General features: G+C 39.8%; 1 protein-coding gene across 1 annotated transcript in view; it reads right to left on the bottom strand.

Annotated features, from left to right (window-relative positions):
• Window positions 1–10,758: 10,758 nt before the first annotated feature.
• Window positions 10,759–17,664, bottom strand: part of TDRD9 (tudor domain containing 9) — a 66,355-nt gene continuing 59,449 nt past the window's right edge. The window contains exons 30-36 of the mRNA XM_062494758.1: window positions 17,185–17,255; window positions 16,720–16,829; window positions 16,432–16,525; window positions 15,642–15,780; window positions 14,449–14,558; window positions 12,071–12,143; window positions 10,759–10,854 (exon numbers count right to left, since the gene is read on the bottom strand). Of these exons, the coding sequence (XP_062350742.1) occupies window positions 10,759–10,854; window positions 12,071–12,143; window positions 14,449–14,558; window positions 15,642–15,780; window positions 16,432–16,525; window positions 16,720–16,829; window positions 17,185–17,255 (693 nt within the window). The remainder of the gene's footprint in view (window positions 10,855–12,070; window positions 12,144–14,448; window positions 14,559–15,641; window positions 15,781–16,431; window positions 16,526–16,719; window positions 16,830–17,184; window positions 17,256–17,664) is intronic.

Genomic DNA, 17,664 nt, shown 5'->3' with positions numbered 1-17,664 from the left:
CCCTCTTTTGCCTGCTGCAGGTAGAATAATTCTGCTTTAAGCAAGCTGAATCATGCACATATATCAACATGGGAAAGAATATCATCTACCTGGGAGGGGATTTTGGAGCTGGAGTGGGTAAATGGTGGCAGAAGATAATGTTTGAATACAGAAGAGTGTTGAAGACAGGGAAAATAACTAAAAACAAACAAACAAAAAAAAGCAGCAAGAAAGTATCGCTTTGTTCCTTGGCTGGTGCTTGAAACAGGTGAAGGGCAGAGGAAGGTCAGGACTGGGCAGAGACGAACCACCTAGCAAAGTTTCAAGGCTTTGCTTAGGGCCTTCATAATTAAGGGCCACCCATAAAGCATTTTGGGTGTAGCTGAAAGAGGAGCTGGGGAACAGAAATTAATCTGCTGTGGGTCTCAGGAAAGGGAGACCGTTCCAAGGCAGGCAGTGCCTGGAGTGCCCACACCCCTTGCTTCAGCCTCTGTCTTTCCTTTTCTCAAAGAGACCAGTGACCTACACGCTGCATCTGTGAGCTGTGCCAGCTGATACCCACAGGGCACAGAGGTTGCCAAAAAAATGAGGGGAATGACACCCCTGGTTCCTCAACTGAGTCTTGGTAGTGCTGCAGAACACTTGCTCTGTTCTTTCAGGAGAATCACATTGTCAGGATGAACAGCAGAAGGGAAAAGGATCAAACATGGGAGTTGCAGTTCCTTCCCCAAAATGTCTGTGTGTAGGGATGAGGGTGCTTTGAATGAACCCAGCTGGGTCCTGCTGGGTCCTGCTGAGCCTGTGGCCACTTGCACCATGGCATCTGTGCTCTCTGCAGGGAGTGCAAGTGGGGAAATCAAGGTGAGAGCACATGTCAGTGTGAAGTGATCCATTTCCAGAGAAAACAGGACTGTCCTCTTTTAGCTGTATGGAATTGTAGGAGGTACAGGTGAGTGCATGTACCTGAGAGATCCTGTAGAAGCTTTGACCTTTCCTAGCAGAGTTGTGCTGTTGTTGGCATCTATTCCAAAAGCTTGCCCATGCATTTTACAAGAGCTTTTGTTTACAGTGCAAAGAGAGAACTGAGTTACCAGGGAAAGGAAGGCCAGAGATGGCATTTGAGTAATGAAGGGGTGGTGACTTCATGGGCCACACTCAGTGCAGTCCTAACAAGCTCTGCCTTGCTTGACCTGTGGTCAGGTATCCCAGGTTTATTTAGTGACCACTTGTGCTGCAGAACTTTGACATGCCCAGAGTGAGAACTGGGTGAGACAAAGGGCTGCTAAAGAGTCACACAGACAATGGCCTGAGTGAACAGAACTGTCTTGGAGAAACTACAGCAAAGCTGCAGTTTGCTAACCAAAGGTGAGACCCTCTTCTCTAAAACCAGGATTTGTGGAGTTTGTTTGATCTTGAGAAAGGAAAACGCTGTTGTGTGTGACCAATTGTGAGATCTCTCACAGCTAATTGCTGTCTGAAAATCAAGTCCAACACATTGTCTTCCTGCAGGCATTCTGGAAGCTCTGATGAACCTTTATTTATGTTGCTTCACAATAGCTGAGGTGACTGCCTAGTTAGATCATCCATAAAAAATAATGAAGCTCTTAAGAAACCTCCATATATTTTTGACCCATTTTTGAGGATCACCTTCTCTGATCTCAAGAACTGTCCCTTCCAACAAAGAATAGCTCAAGCACAGGTAGAAGCAGGTCTGCATGGATGAACAAGGAACTCCAGATAAGAATTAAGCATAGAAAGTGTTGAAGAGGTGGAAGAAGGGACAGGTGTCCCAGGAGGAATTTAGAGATACTGTCAGAATATGCAGGTATGTTGTTATGAAAGGCAAGGCCCACCTGAAAGTTAATTTACAGAGAGATATGAAGGTTCATCAAGAAAGGTTTCTAAGGTAAATCAGCAGCCAAAGGGTGACTAGGGAAAAGGTGGGCCTATGCAGGACACTTGGTGACAATAGGAAAGCCGACAATGCCACCTTTGTTTCAGTCTTCACTGGTTGTATTTGCCTTTAAGAATCCCAGGCACTTGAGACCATTGTAAGATGAAGGACAAGGAAGACTTCCTGTCACTGGAGAAGGATCAGGTTAGGGAATATTTAAATAAACCAGACCTTAACAAGTCCCTGGAACCTGATGGGTTGCACTCACAAGAGCTGAGGGAACTGGCAGATGGAATTTGAGGATACTTGATAACCTTTTAAAGGTCATAGCAATCAGGTGAAGGTTCTTGAGGAAGAAAGCAAATGTCATGTCTAACTTCAAGAATGGGAAGAAGAGGAGATGGAAAGCCACAGGCTGGTCAGCCTCACCTCAGTCCCTGGAAGTGGTGGAGCAAATAAGAGCTGGAAGCTATTCCCAGCCATAAGAAGGTCAAAGAGGCAGTCAGGAGTAGTCCCAACAGATTTATCACTTGATCAACCTGACTGCCTTTTCTGACTATGCAACTGGCTCAGTGATTAGGAGACAGCAGTGTTAATATCTAATCAAGATATACTGGATCTTTGGACTGGAAAAATACCCAAGAAACATTCTACATTAAATATTCAACTAAATGACTAATTTGTAATTTTATTTTTTTTGGCAGTTACATGTCAATTAACATACCTCGGGGGAAAGATTAATCTTTTTACTGAATTCATTTATCTAGAAGACATCTAGTTGCAACAAATTAGTTTCGTAATTACTGGTGGATAATAATATAGTAACAACCAGAGTTTCCTGAGAGCCACAGTGCACATCAAGCATTTACAACAGTTGACTATGAGCTAAAACAGTACTTAGATACTTGATTGATTTTAGGGTTTTTGTTTTTAGTTCTTCTGTGTTTGATCTGCTGACAGAATATCCAGGTCAGAGTTCATGCTGTGCCCCAAGTTTTCAGCCTGCAGCCCCAAGAGTCATAGATTACAGTGACAAGGGATACGAGGATGGGAAGCAGATACTGTTAAACTTTTACACTGGGCTATACAAGTTAAACTCCCCTTTCTTTGAGGGGTGGATGGGACCAAAACTTTTCTGTCTAGCCGAGAGCCCTCTGAGATGGCAATGGTGTGGAGGTATTTCTGTGTTAAAAGGTGGTGAATCCACTGGAATTTCATTTCTGGTATAGGTGTCAAGTCTCATAGAAACACTCATTCACTAAAACACCAGTGCAAATGCCGAGACAAATCCTGATAGGACATTAAGTGGTAGCAGAATTAGAAGATGGACCACTTTGCAAGAGAGGCTGGCCATCCCTGCTTTTCTTCATGCTTCAGATTGTTAATTCTTGCCTTTCTTTAGTTCTGTCAGAAAACTGAGGTTTGGGCTCTGGGCTCCATTCTGGGAACAGAATCACATCTCCAAGTCTGGCTGTGTTGGCCAGTGAGGCACTGGGAAGGCCTTGTGACCATTTGACCAAAAAAGTGATCCTATCTCAGCCTCGGAATCATAGCTCTATAAAAACCGCCCATGATGCAAAACATGCCACTCCAGACCTGGCAAGCCAAGAGCAGCAGTGAAGTGACTCAGCTAGGAGAAATTTCCACAGTTACCTCTCCTTTACCTCTGGGGCGTGAGCTGGCACCAGATCCTGCACCTGGTGCTTGGGAGCTACCGGGATGTAGGCACCGGCAAGAGAAGGCTGAAAATGGCCTTAGGCAAAGCAAGAGAAGTGATTTGGCATTAAGAAGGAAAATACCACGGGAAGGAGGCAGTATACATGAGCACTGTAGTGCAGTATGAGCCTCAGGCCACACAGAGACTACAGGCAAGATAAACTTAGAATGCTTTTTAAGGCTTTAAAAAATAAAACAAAATTAAAAAAAACCATTCTGACATGCAAGCAGGAAAAGGGAACAAGCGCCAGGAGTTTGAGTTAATAAAGCATGTGCTATGATCAGCCTCAGGGAGGACAGGAGATTGCTCTGACCCACACACCAGCTTATCAGCAGGAAGTGAAGGTGGAGCACACAAACCTGCAGACTGTCAAAACAGTACACCTGGAGTACTTCTGGCACAAGAGGAAGGTCTGGATGTGTGAAACTTGTAATAGATTTTGAACAGCAGGTCAGAAATATCTTTACTGGAGTTTTCCTAGCAGTCTGTTGGCCGAGATGCACTAGGAAACCTACCTGCACAGAGGTGATTTGGAGAAGACACTGCTCTGCACAGGAGAGTGTTTCCATCCACTGAGGTCTACATCACTGGTCCAGTTCTGCTGACCCCACCTGGATGCTTTTTGGGCTTTCATCCTCCACCACCACCACCCTCCCCTCCAGAATAAAAATGCTGTGGTCTCTGGCTTGTTTCCTTGGTTCTGCAGCCTGCTTAGCTCATGCTTCACTCATCAGCTCCAAAAATGCCTGGCTGCTGTGCCCTTGGGCACAGTGATCTCACCATCCTGATGTTCTTCCTCCCTGCTCTGGGGAAATCACCTCCAAGGAACAGACTGGGAGGCAGTGTTCCTTTTCTTCTATTCATAGCTGACTTAATCACACTTTTTATTTTTCCCTATGTGGTGTTCATTATGCTGGTTCATGAATTTCTCAGCTCATGAATTCTGCATTCTGATCGAACTCAGTCAAAATACCAACCTAAATAACTCAATGTACTGGCTGAGCTTAAGATACAGTAACAATTAATAGAACAATATGACAGCCATCACACCAAGTTGTTAAGAACTGGGAGTGGGCAGGGAGACAGAAAGTTACTCTGCTGCTCTAAGATCTTCTCGCTTGTTTAGCAAGTAATTTTTAAACCGTCTTGTATCTCAGAAATTCTCTGAAACAGAAGGGGTGCTTTGTCAAATACCGGTATATCCAAGGGAGTAAGATCATTCCTATGAACTGCAATAAAAGCAGAATTGCTAATTTCAACTTCTCTCCTACCTTGCATCAATTTTTACTGACACTACATGGTAGAAAACCGCATGGCAGCCACCTTTGTAGTGTAGTCCTAGACAAATTTTCCTCAGCCTCTAACATTCTTTGAATATCTATGAGAAAACCAAACAACTATTTTTTCTGTAAATGCTTGCAAATGCCAACAGCATCTCCATCCCAAAGGTTCCTTTTTATTCCAATTCCATGAATTACTAATCCACAAAAGCTAAAATATACAACATATCTCCTTTTAATCTCCAGCACTAAATAAAAAAGAACAAGAGAACTGAAGATCATGTCCAATACCTCAAATACTTGGCTATTCTGGCCAAGTCTTCTACTATGACATCACATAACATGCATCAAGCAGTAATGCATATGATGGGGTTGCACAAATAATCCTTGTGTTTATAGAGACTGTAAATAAAAAAATCTATAATATTGCAAACTATAGACATTTAACTGCTTCTTGGAGCAGATAATGTGGTCCTAAATCATTACCTCCCTGTGTTTCAGAAAAATTTCTGGTAGCTTTTTCATTTACTTGAGACAAAAACTAGTTCAGATTATATTAAAACTAGTTATTGAAATGATCCTGACCTGGGAAAGCTTTTATCAAAAGGGAGCCAACTCAAGTTGACTGTATGTCAATACTTAGCATGAGATAAACGCAGGAGCTTTGTGAAACTGCTCTAGAAGATCTAAATTAAATGTAACTGGATTTACAGTTGTCAAACAATCACGAGACTATATTGTTTTAACAGAAAAATAGAGAAAAAAAATAAGAATTGTCTCAATACAAATAAATTTAAAAAGAGTAACATGAAAACTGGCAGCAGTAAAATTAAGAAAAAATTTGCATTTTAATATGAAAATAAAGGTAACATTAGGGAATGCCTTCTCACACATAAGCACAGAGGAAGTATACGAGAAGTCCTCTCCATTCTGATTCCAGTCCAGGGTATGATTTACAACAGCTTTACAACACTGTTACTGTACATCCATCTCTAGATGGATTGTTCTGCTACTGTCCCTGTCCTTCAGCTGAAAGCATCCATTTAGGAAGTGTGAAATTTTCCTTCCAGAAGCACTTGTGTATCCTCTGGAAGCTCCCAAGTTATCACAGACTGTGCTTCCCTGTGTAGATTCCTCATCCTGCAGCACTGACATCATATGGAGCATCTTTACAAATGTATTAGCCTCAGAAACTACTCTAATAGGAACTGCCATCAGCAGCAATCACTTCGTGTTTTTCCCAGCATATTTTCTACCTCCTTCTCCTTTATATATAAAATTCAAGCAGTATCTATTCCTTGGAGAACATGTAAAATAATCAGATGTAAACTGTGCCTGCTGAATTCCCATCTTATCTGGCAGTTGATCAGGAGGAGGGTGTTTGCACAACTGCTGTCAAGACCAAGTAGAAGTAGTTCAAGACAGAGCTAACATCTTCAACTAGAGAGGAACTCCCTGAAGCTATGTTCTGTGATCTCTTGAAATACGTGCTGTGGAAGATACTGTCTGTATCAAGAATTTAAATAAAATCTTATATACTTTCCTGTCTTTTAAATGTGGCCTTTCTGCCCTTATTAGACAAAGAAAAAACCCCAGAGATACATACATATGCATCCTCTGTGCTAGTCATTTTGTGATTATGTACTCTAGATTTTTGCTATTAACAGACCAAAAAGAGAACAAAGAGCTTTGTAAATGCTGAAATACTGCCAACAGCTGTACCCTTCCTTCTGCAAGCACACTGAGAAAGGTACCCCTGGGTGCTGTATGCTCTGTTTAGGAAGAAAACAAAATGAGAGAAGTGAAATATTTAAAACTCCTCCATGGTTCTCCACATGGCATGAAGAACAAATACAGGAGGGGAAAAGAAAATCATTACACTGGTGTGTTTGTGGAGCACCTGGGGCTCATCACTCTGATTGGCCTAGAGAGAAGACAAGTTTCATAAACATGACATGAAAAAGTAGTGAACTCATCTCCCCCTGAGGGAAGAAGCTTTGATTGCAATTTTTCAGAGCAAAAAGCAACATCTGGACTTTTTGGAGCACAAGAGGAAATGAATGCCAGCATTTCAACCATACTCTTCACCTCCTCCCTTCCCCTGAACCAAATGGCAACCCCACTTCTCTCTTTCCCCAGGGTGGCTCCCTGTGAGGGAGGGAATTGCTGGGGTGAAGAAGTGAAGGCCTTGACTCCTCAGGAAGGCTCATGGTGTGTGCAGCTCACCTCAACCCGTTTCCCTCTCAGCAATCTCAGCAGTGAGCATCAGTAGCACTCACTGAGCAGCAGCACCCAAGCTCAGCTCTCTGGCCCCTTGCACTGGGATCGAGAAACATCCATAAACTCATCCATGTGCCAAGAAACATCTGCCAGGATTTCCCCATCACTCAGAGCGATGTAAAGGAGGTGAGTCCCCTCCCTTGAAGGGGGTATCTCTGGGAATGTCCTGTCCTTGTCTTGCAGGATGGAAAAGCTGTCTCAGCAGAGGGAGCAGGCACCTTTGCTTCCTCGAGGCATTTAAGTCATAGATCTGGGAGATTAGACAGACACTCCTGGAGCTTGAGTGAAAGTTGAATATAGGAGCATCAGACAGGGATGACAAATACGCCTACCCAAGGAGCTCAAGAAAAGAGCAATTTATCTTCCTACAGATTCACCAGATCAGCTCAGAGCTTGCCTTTTCCCTCAACACTCCTTTGGAGGATTAATAAATATCTCAGACATACCATCTTTGCATCATGTTTCTCTCATTTATTAACCTCTTCAGAGTTTCATCTGCTTTTCTCAAGGTTCTTCTCCAGAAAGAAACTCCAAATCAAACTACAACTAACGGTGGGTTTTTCTCTGTTCACCTCTACCCCACCCCTGTGAGTAGACAAACCCTACTCTGTGTTACTCCAGTCCCTGAAAAACCTGCTAACAACTTAGCAAGGTCAGTGTAACTCCTGCAGTCTGTGCCCAACACCTGTATCCTGGTTTAAACCATGATTCCATAATTTATCCTAATACATGTGTTTTTCTAACAGTAACATGTAGACTGGCATCACATTCAACCTGTCAGGACTGCACTGAGTGTGGCCCATGAAGTCACCACCCCTTCATTACTCAAATGCCATCTCTGGCCTTCCTTTCCCTGGTAACTCAGTTCTCTCTTTGCACTGTAAACAAAAGCTCTTGTAAAATGCATGGGCAAGCTTTTGGAATAGATGCCAACAACAGCACAACTCTGCTAGGAAAGGTCAAAGCTTCTACAGGATCTCTCAGGTACATGCACTCACCTGTACCTCCTACAATTCCATACAGCTAAAAGAGGACAGTCCTGTTTTCTCTGGAAATGGATCACTTCACACTGACATGTGCTCTCACCTTGATTTCCCCACTTGCACTCCCTGCAGAGAGCACAGCTGCCATGGTGCAAGTGGCCACAGGCTCAGCAGGACCCAGCAGGACCCAGCTGGGTTCATTCAAAGCACCCTCATCCCTACACACAGACATTTTGGGGAAGGAACTGCAACTCCCATGTTTGATCCTTTTCCCTTCTGCTGTTCATCCTGACAATGTGATTCTCCTGAAAGAACAGAGCAAGTGCTTTGCAGCACTACCAAGAATCAATTAAGATTCTTAACTTCTCTGTAAAAGGATTCATTAACAATATTCTCCACTCATACACCTGTCATAAGGAAACACCAGGGCAAGGATAAAAATAGACATTCTTTCAGTTTATTTTCCTGAGGTTCTGGAATTCAGTAAGGTAGGGAGTTCAAGTTCCTCAATTTTAACAGTTACTGAAGGATCTGCCTTCCCTGGAGTTCCAATTAATTTTTCTATTTGTTTATATATTTGATTTCCATGAGAACCCACGGCAGTAAATTCCAAAATTATTTACATGGAATGGCAAAAATCTCCTTTTGATTTAAAACTGCTAGCAGGTCTTATTGCAGCTTTGGGAGGAATTATGAATAGTCAATGCACATTGTTTCAGATTCTAGAAGCACCTGTCAGTACAGTTTGTCTGTACACTTTACCATTACTACTGGAGGAATTTAAGAGCATTAATCTGATCATTTATAGATTTAAATACTTCCACTTGGGCTCAGTGAAGAAACAGAGTAAACTGTTAAGTCTCATTCTGCTCCATGCTGGTGAGCATCTGGATATAAAGCAAATCTTGACAAGTAGTTATGGCCTTTTTTCTTATGGAAATAGCCCTCAAAAGCCACAAATTTGAGTGGGATCAGGTTCACAGCCACAAAGACACTGCTACTTTGCAACACCTCTTTCTCCAGTGTGACATACCCTTTGAGATGGAAATCCTGAAGCTATTTAAACTTGTTCAAGTGACTTTGCAATGCTGTTGAAGCCTAAATCAAACAATAAAATACAACAGCTCCTTTAAAAATGTTAGTACTGTAAATATTGATCTGCAAATAAACATCACCCAAGCAAGGCTGACTTGAAGGATGCTGAGTTTCCTTCAGGGCTGTTCTGTACCACAGCAGCCCCCCACCTGGTGGCAGCACAGTCACACACACGGACCCACACATGGGAGAAAGAGTTGAACAACTAAAGAAGAAAACCAAAAAAAAACCCAAAAAATCCCAAACAAACAAAAAACCCCAGTGTTGCTTATGTGGAAGTAGTTTCTTTATTTTTGTCGTGCCTTTGTGCATTGCCAAGTTTCCTTTTCCTGCAGAAACTCCCATCATTAATGGACAAAGCAACACCTGAAATCTTGCCTGTTCCACTTGCCCCTGAAGGTGTTTAACAGGAACACTTAATTGGTGTACAACACTTGGCTGGTGTACAACTCTTGTCTAAGCCACTTGAGAAACAATTTTTCTGTTAGACTCTCTCACTGACTATATTATAATTCCCAAGGACCACTAAAATGGGTCAAAGGAAGTAATGCTCTAATAAACCACTGAAAGTGCCCGTTACAGTCATCCCTCTAATTATAGCTTAAAATAATTTCATATTTTAAGCATCCCCTTGTTTTCCAAGAATCTTCCACTTCCTTATGGTGACCACTGATTCTCTGTCCTTCAGAGGATGACTGAGATATCACATGACCTTCAAATCACTGAGTGAACAGTGAAAATGAATACTCTTCCATATATAGTTTCTGTATTGATGTATTTCATGAATGCAACCATATACCTTTAATAACAAGATTTTGCTTTTATTAAGTATAACTGCACAAAGGAAGAGAGAAAAACATTCTATTTTAATTTCTGCATTTTATTCTGAAACCACTGACCTCATTTTTAAGGCTAAAGATCTCCGAGGTAAAAATAAGTCAAAAGGATGAAACAAAGTGCCACACATCAGTAATTCAAAAGCATTCTTCTGCCATACAGGAAAATAAATCATGTTATGTTTTGCTGTACAAAAAATTAATGAAAAAATTGTATCCAGTGTATGAAGATATATAATTTAGATCATCAGTTTCTTCTGATCTCTTTCTTGGTTAACGAAAACTGCAACCCCCTTTGTTGCATATTTTTTTAAGAAGTAATAAAAAGAAAACAGGAAAATGCAACTTGCTATTACAGACAAAAAAAAGTCATGCCCCTTAATTTGAGTTTTAGACAGAAAATTATCAACTAAGCCTAGATCTGCTTCATCTTTCATGTACCTTGTGATAAACCTGTTTAGAAGTATTATTAAAATGAAAAATGCATCCTGATTTACATCAGTTTCTTTTATGACTCAACTTGTCTCCTCTAGGGCAGCAAACCTCAACTTTTTCATAAACACAGGAACATTTTCCAATCTGTATTTCAGTACACTTGTACTAATCTTAAGAAACAGTCTTGCAAAATATGCGTACAAAACAGAAGTAATTTTCAGACTAGTAATACCTCATGCTGAAAGACTTCTAAAAATACTTAATCATTCAACAAAACAAGCCTGTGGGGATGATAAACCAAATTTCCTCTTCCATGCTGCTTTTCAGACTCATCAATAATCCACTGAGAAACCACCTAGTCAAAAGAAGCAAGATGAAAGTCAGAATGCATTCCTAATGTTTTCCTACATAACATAGCTAAGAAAAGGTCTTGAAGACTTCTGAGTTTTAAATCATATAGGAACTTCAGTTCCAAGTCACATACTGCAACCAAAGAGCCAGGGCTACAAAATACTTTCTCATGGTTTGCCATGATTTCAGAACACTATTCCACGATCAATTCCAAAGCATTACAGGCAGTATTTTATGATCTAAGATGTCCTGGGATTCTTCAGATGAAGTGGGGAAAATCCTTATCCAAGGCCTACACATTAGCTTGTTATAGAAGAGAAACACTAGCAGAAGCAAGTATATTATCTTCCTAAATCCAAGGTTAACTGAATTTGAAATATGAAAATAGGAACACTTTGGCCTAAGGCAGTATATCACAACACACTCTAAAAAATGCCTTTTGGAAGTAAGTGCCCTTGGTGTTTGTTCTCTGTTGTCCCTCTTTTCATGCGTGACCCAAACCCCTCCTTTATGGGCTGCAGGGTGGGAGAGGCACAGGGAAGGTGTGTGTAGCATTTTTACTCCTGCACTCACTAATTTCTCATCCCCTTTTTATTAAAGAAACTCTACTTGTTCTTCAGGAAATCCAGTAGCCTGCAGAACCCCTTACAGAAAGAAAGGTAAGATTTCTAACAGAGTAGGAAGCTAGGAGAGTGTTTTGATTAAATTCCCTGGGTCTCGAGAAAATTGCCCTCCTGACTGACCCCACCACACTTGTTCTAAAATAAACCATATTTCTGTCTGCCTAGAAAGGAAAAGCCACCTCAAACCACAGCAACCCAAAACAAAACTAAAATTCACTGCATCCAGGAAAAAGCAGCTACAGCTGCTTAACAGAAAGAATAGAAAATTTTAACTTCCTACAAATGTGAAGTTGCCTCTTTCATCTTAAAACCATGGAGAGCTCTGTTTGAAAATACTAATTATTTATATACAGAAAATTAAAAACCAAGTCATCCAACAACTAAACAGACTCTACAAAAACAGGTTATAAACAGTCATAACTGATTACATAAATAGAAGTTCTTATGCTTTAAACTTAACCCTATAGTGCTTTTGGTATTTTCAAATTCAATAACCACAGAAGTTCTCCCTTTCAACACTCCTAACTAACTGGAGTACTGGAGTACTCAAAAAAACCCAACCAAAACAAAAATACTTTAAAATGTATATACCCTTACCTGATTCCATGCATATGGATTCTCATACCAAGTAGGATCAATGATGTCTCGAGGCTTTGATTTACAGATTAAACTGAAATTACATAAATACAGCCTTAAGAAACTTGTATTTGGTTAATTAAAAAGACAAAGTACTTTTTTTTATATGAGATACAACCAGGTATTTACAAGTGTCTGTGCTGAAGTGAATCTTAAATTTCCCTCTTAATCTAGTCTGATTTGTTCACTTCTCTGTACTTTGCCTGTACAGTGAAGTTAAGTCAAAATACAAATTTTCACAGGGACGTATCATGTATCAGAATGTATTTTCTTCTAACGAAAATAATGACAGGTTTTTTACAAAGCACTAGAATTTGCAACTGTAATTTATTCCTTACATTCTATGTATGCTTACTCACCAGAATGTATAATACAGCTATATTTAGGGTATTTTGTTTTGCATGACAACTCAATTACTATAGATTGTCTGTCTGCTCCAGTTATTTCCCCAAGCTGTGCAAAGTACAACAGTAGCAGACATTAATTAATTCTGTCTAGATGTGTTTTTCAAAAACTGATTTTATTCTTAAGTAGTGGTGACATGTTGTAAATACAATTAGCTTTTGAAAAATGGAAAACAGTTATGAAAGATTGTTCAGGCTAAATTTTTACCTATGTACTTGAATTAATAAATGTTTTTTCTAAAGCACAGAAAGTACAACTGGAAAAAAATATTCAAAACCAAGAAACATTTTACATAAGGGAAAAGAAGAAATCATTACAATAATCAGTTTATTCCTTCAAATAAAAACATACAAAAATACTAGAAAATAAAAGTTCAAATGAAAATATCTGTAGGATTGTTAGAAGACAACCAGTAAATGTACAAAAATTCCAAGAGAGAAAGGATCCCACTGAAAGGTATAAAATCCTGAAGACAAAAAGCCTGGGGCTGATGAGAGTGACCGAGTCAGGCAGTCAGCAGTGACTGAGCTGGAGCATGTCAGTGCCCAGGACCTGTGCCAAGGTCTGACCCTTCCCCTCCCAGCTGGCTGGAGATGTCTGAACAATCAGCCCAAAATAGGTGCCCAAACTGTAGCAAGTATTCACATGTCTGAACAAATAGCAGTGACATTTCAGTGCCTTCAATTTAGCATGTAAGTGTTGATGTCCCAGCATGAGCTGTTACTGTCATAGTCACCTCCAGACATGGGCTCTGGCTTTGCCTCTTTCTGCCTATCCATGTTCCTTGACTTCTCCATTGCTTGTGATCTTTTAATTTAATTTCTAATACCTCAAAATGAAAGGCTGACTTGCTAATTTACTATGGAATCCACCCAAATTTTATTTGGAGTTCTGCTAAAAGGAAGTAAGGGTGCTTGCTTTAATGTAAGGCAATTTAGCATTTTTTTTTCCCAAGAGGTAAGAGAGCAGTTGCTTTCAAAACCAAGGAAGACCTGAAAAATCAGCATCAACAGCTGCTCTGATCATCTGGTATCCCTGAGAAAGAGCAGGGTTCTGATCTTTATCAGCACAATGAACTGAGTAACTCTGACATCATGCAGCTACTTCAGCAAAGCTCTAATGGCAAAAAAAAGTCCTATTTCTTAGAGATGAGGCTGGTAAAAGTTATGTTATGGACTATGGATCAGAGCTCTTTTAAAGACAGTTTAGTAGAGAGCTAGGTCAGGATAAGAAAAATTCTCCTGGTGAGAGCACTAAAATTCATGCTGAGTGTACAAACAAGGGAAGACTTTTCACATTATGCTCAGCAGGGACAGACAGGAACTGTTCCTGGGATAGTTCACTGCACTCCTTCTCCCAGACTATAAGCTGAAAAATTCTCCAGGCTGGCTGCACTGAATCACAATGGTCTTTTCAGAACCACTGCTTCACTTACAAGAAGGGAGGCTTGCTGGGAAAAAAGGCAGGTGGCCTTCCTTCAGTTCCTAAATTTGCCTGGCACTTCTAATTCACTAGGCCAACACCTATCCTGCACATGTCTGCTGAGGGAAGAAAGGCAGCACACATGATTCAAATTTTAATGTACAGGAAAGAACAATTCTAAATCTTTCTGAACTGTTATGCCATAGGACTCCACTAGATTTGTCATGGGTACAGAAACCAAGGATATGTAAGAGCTGGTATCCTGTAGAACAGGTTTTACAGTCTAGGCTTTCTGACTCCTAAGTGATTTGGCTTCCCTGAAGAACCAGTGTTTCCACAAGAAGTCTGAATTTGTTAAGAATATTGCTTTATAAATACACAAAGTATATGAAATGCATCATTAAATGAGCATGTATTATTCTTCCAAAGCCTAATCTGAGCTATGTTTCAAGCAATCACTCATTTTTGCTGAGACTGTGAAACAGAAGATCTTATTTTTACAAAATTATTACCACAGAAGCTTCTGACGAATATTCTCCTGCAGCTTTGCCACTTGCTCTTGTCCACAATGCACTGCTTGATCACAGAGCAGCTCATTCAAGGCTGTCCTCAGACTGTTTATCTGTAGAACATCAGTGACAGAATATAAAGCACTTTAAACCAGCACAAGGTTTGTATGAAGGTGGTCGTGGCATCCACATCACTGAACTTCAACTGGAATAGTATTTCAGTAAGTAAAAAAACATCTGAAGCTTCAGAAATGGTTCTTCCTGCAGTTGTACCTCTGGTGGTCAGTGATGTTAATATTTCAGACACGTGGTATCATAGTTTTTAAGGTTACTCAGATATGCCATAAAACACATAGGCTACCACTTGACTGGATTTTTTCCAACACAGAATTCCTTCTGTAAAAGTTTTAAGCGTATTTTCTCTCTGTCCGTACATGTACAGCAGCTCAGTGTTACCATTCTGGCTAAGGCATCATGAACACAGCCATCACACCAAGTCAGTGTTTTCAGAAAATAACAGCTCACAGATATGTGCATCAGCATGTCCACTGTGCCCTTGGAAAGCCTCCAGGAACCACCCCAAGCACCTGCTTCCACACAGACCTAACCAGGGCACGTCCTTCACTGTCCCAAGCACATTTCAAACACAGCCACTGTCCTGTACAGGTTATGTACATGCTTCTGACAGACCTCACTCTCTGAGCTGCAGAAGGCAGTAATGAGGAATGCAGGGACTTTATTGTTTGTTTGGCTGATCTGCTGTGAGATGCAGCTCAATACAGATGACTTATCAGAGCTGTAAAATCAAACTGAAGCCTGCAAAGCAGCAGTAATCTGCTTGTCAGTAAAAGCCATGACAACCCTGAGAACAAAACTACCAAGTATTGACTTCTTAGTGCAAAACTGATGATTATATTTTGGTAAGTGTTTAACATTCTATAGTAACTTATTTGTTCCTAGTGTAGGGAGGGGATAACTGCTTCTTCCGATAAAAATCCATGATTATAAAAAGGGAGTGCATTAAAAAAAAAAAAACAAATAAACAAAACCAAAGAAAATCCCAACAAAAAACCAAAACTACAAAAACCCCAAACCCCACAGTCCAAACAAGCTTTTTTTGTTAAGAGTTAACAAGCTCAGATGCACTGACTTCTACTGAATTCCTACTGTAGTGACAATTCTTACACAAGTTTTACCTCTGTTATGTCTTCCAGTCCAAAACGCACATCAAATGTCACCTCCATATCATTTGCTGGAAGCACTGGAGCCCCAGATGTCTGACTCGAACCCAAACCACACAAAACACCAGTAAAATGCTTCCCACTTTTATCAACTCTACATGAAAAAGAAACAGTCTCACCAAGAGATGAAGAAACTAAACTCTTATGAAGACAGACTTAAATCAATTTGTCTAAGCCATGAAAAGCAAGACACATGTTTGAAAGAAGGCAAAACAATTGAGAGGTATTCACACTCAGTCATAGTTGCTTTTAAAATATACAATGATGGAACAAAACTGAAGTTCTGGTTATAGAAACATATACCCACAAAACTTACCAAAAAATCATATATATGCAAAATAAAGGAAAGCAAGCTTCGCTATTTTGAAATGACAGTCTACAAATACCAGAAATTCAAGAAAAACACAACAGCAATGCCACTGCCAGAGCTCAGCTTTTACAAAAAATTGTGAAAAGTTCCTATTCTCAGGCAGATTTAACATTCCAAGTTTACATTCCACCTGCCCAGGTTTCCAGCACAACTGTCAGGAGCTGTAATACCTTATCATGAAAGAAGACTCTGCAGCACCAATTCATATGTACATGAACTAGTTATTTTACCTACATACTATACTAAAACTCATTACAAAATACCAGGATGAGAACATATAAAATGCTGAAAGCAAATAAATAACATCTGTCAAAAAATTTATGAGGATCCCAAAGAAAATAATAAAAGAACCACCACTTTAAAATGAACAAATACCTGAGCTCTATTGCAGGAGCAAACAGCATACTGAGGAGTGCAAGCAGGCCATGAATAGGAGGCATCAAAGATGTTTCCCTTAAAATCACAGAACCTGGCACCAAAATAAAAAAAAAAAAAAAAAAAAAAAAAAAAAAAAAAAAAAAAAGTAAATCTAAGGAGCATTTAATGAAAATGAAACCTCAAAAAGATTTAACACAGAACTATGGTGACATATTTACTCATAGAACTACTCATATAATATGTGAAGTCTAGAAAAAGCATCCAAACATTTTTATTGGTTATTACCTGCTGCAGTTATGGATACATCAGTGGCAACCAGGAGCTGCTGAAAGGGATCATCTGCCTCAAAACTGACAACAATGGAGTTTATGCTGTCCTTATGTATGAGAACATTTCTGGGGAAGAAATATTTTCAACAATAAAAAACTCTAAAACTCATAAAAGCATGCAAATAAAAAACCCCCATTTTAAATTCACAACACAAACTCAAAACAGATGCTTACTATTAGCAGATATAAATGGCAGTTATCAAATAATCTCTCTGTGAGACAATAATGCACCTTAAAACTACTCCAAGATTTTAAATGGCAATAGTATGTGTATTAAAGCAGTTCAGGCTTGACTCTTTCAGTCTTTTCATTTAATAAAAATTCAGAAAAAATCTGTAAGAGTAACTAGGTAGTTTTTGCCTATTTATCGAAAATAACAGATAAGAACAAGACTACATTTCACCATAAAGTCTTCTCATACCTGAATTGGGATACTTGGGTCAGACCATAGCATTTTAGCTGATAAGGACTGAATGGACCAAAAACTGTTACCTTCAAAAAAAAAGGAGAGAGGAACAAATAGCATTGTAGTTAGCCAGCACCTGGATATCTCTTAATATCTAAATGTTTTATAAATTAAAGCCAAACACATTTCAGCATGTACTGAACAACACTGAGTTACTAAATTGGTAAGATGGCACTTTCATTCATCTAAAGCAAACTGCTTGTTGAGGCACCTTAACTAAAATTATACATTTTCACAGGTGCTCCAGATTCATGACTTTCCTCTGGCTTAAAAAACACAAGTTCAGACTTCATAGATCAATTAAGGAAATCAGGTAATTTTATTTATGTGATACAGTCTTTTTTCTTGAAAATATTTCACTTTATGAAGTGGGAAGTTAAACAGGATTTCTCCTGTGGATAAACGGAGCATGATTAGGTGCTTGGGAGCCTGAAA

This window comes from Cinclus cinclus, chromosome 6 (assembly GCF_963662255.1).
Source record: "Cinclus cinclus chromosome 6, bCinCin1.1, whole genome shotgun sequence".
NCBI lineage: Eukaryota > Metazoa > Chordata > Aves > Passeriformes > Cinclidae > Cinclus > Cinclus cinclus.
The sequence above is the reverse complement of the archived record's forward strand: the minus strand, read 5'-3'. Positions and strand labels throughout refer to the sequence as shown.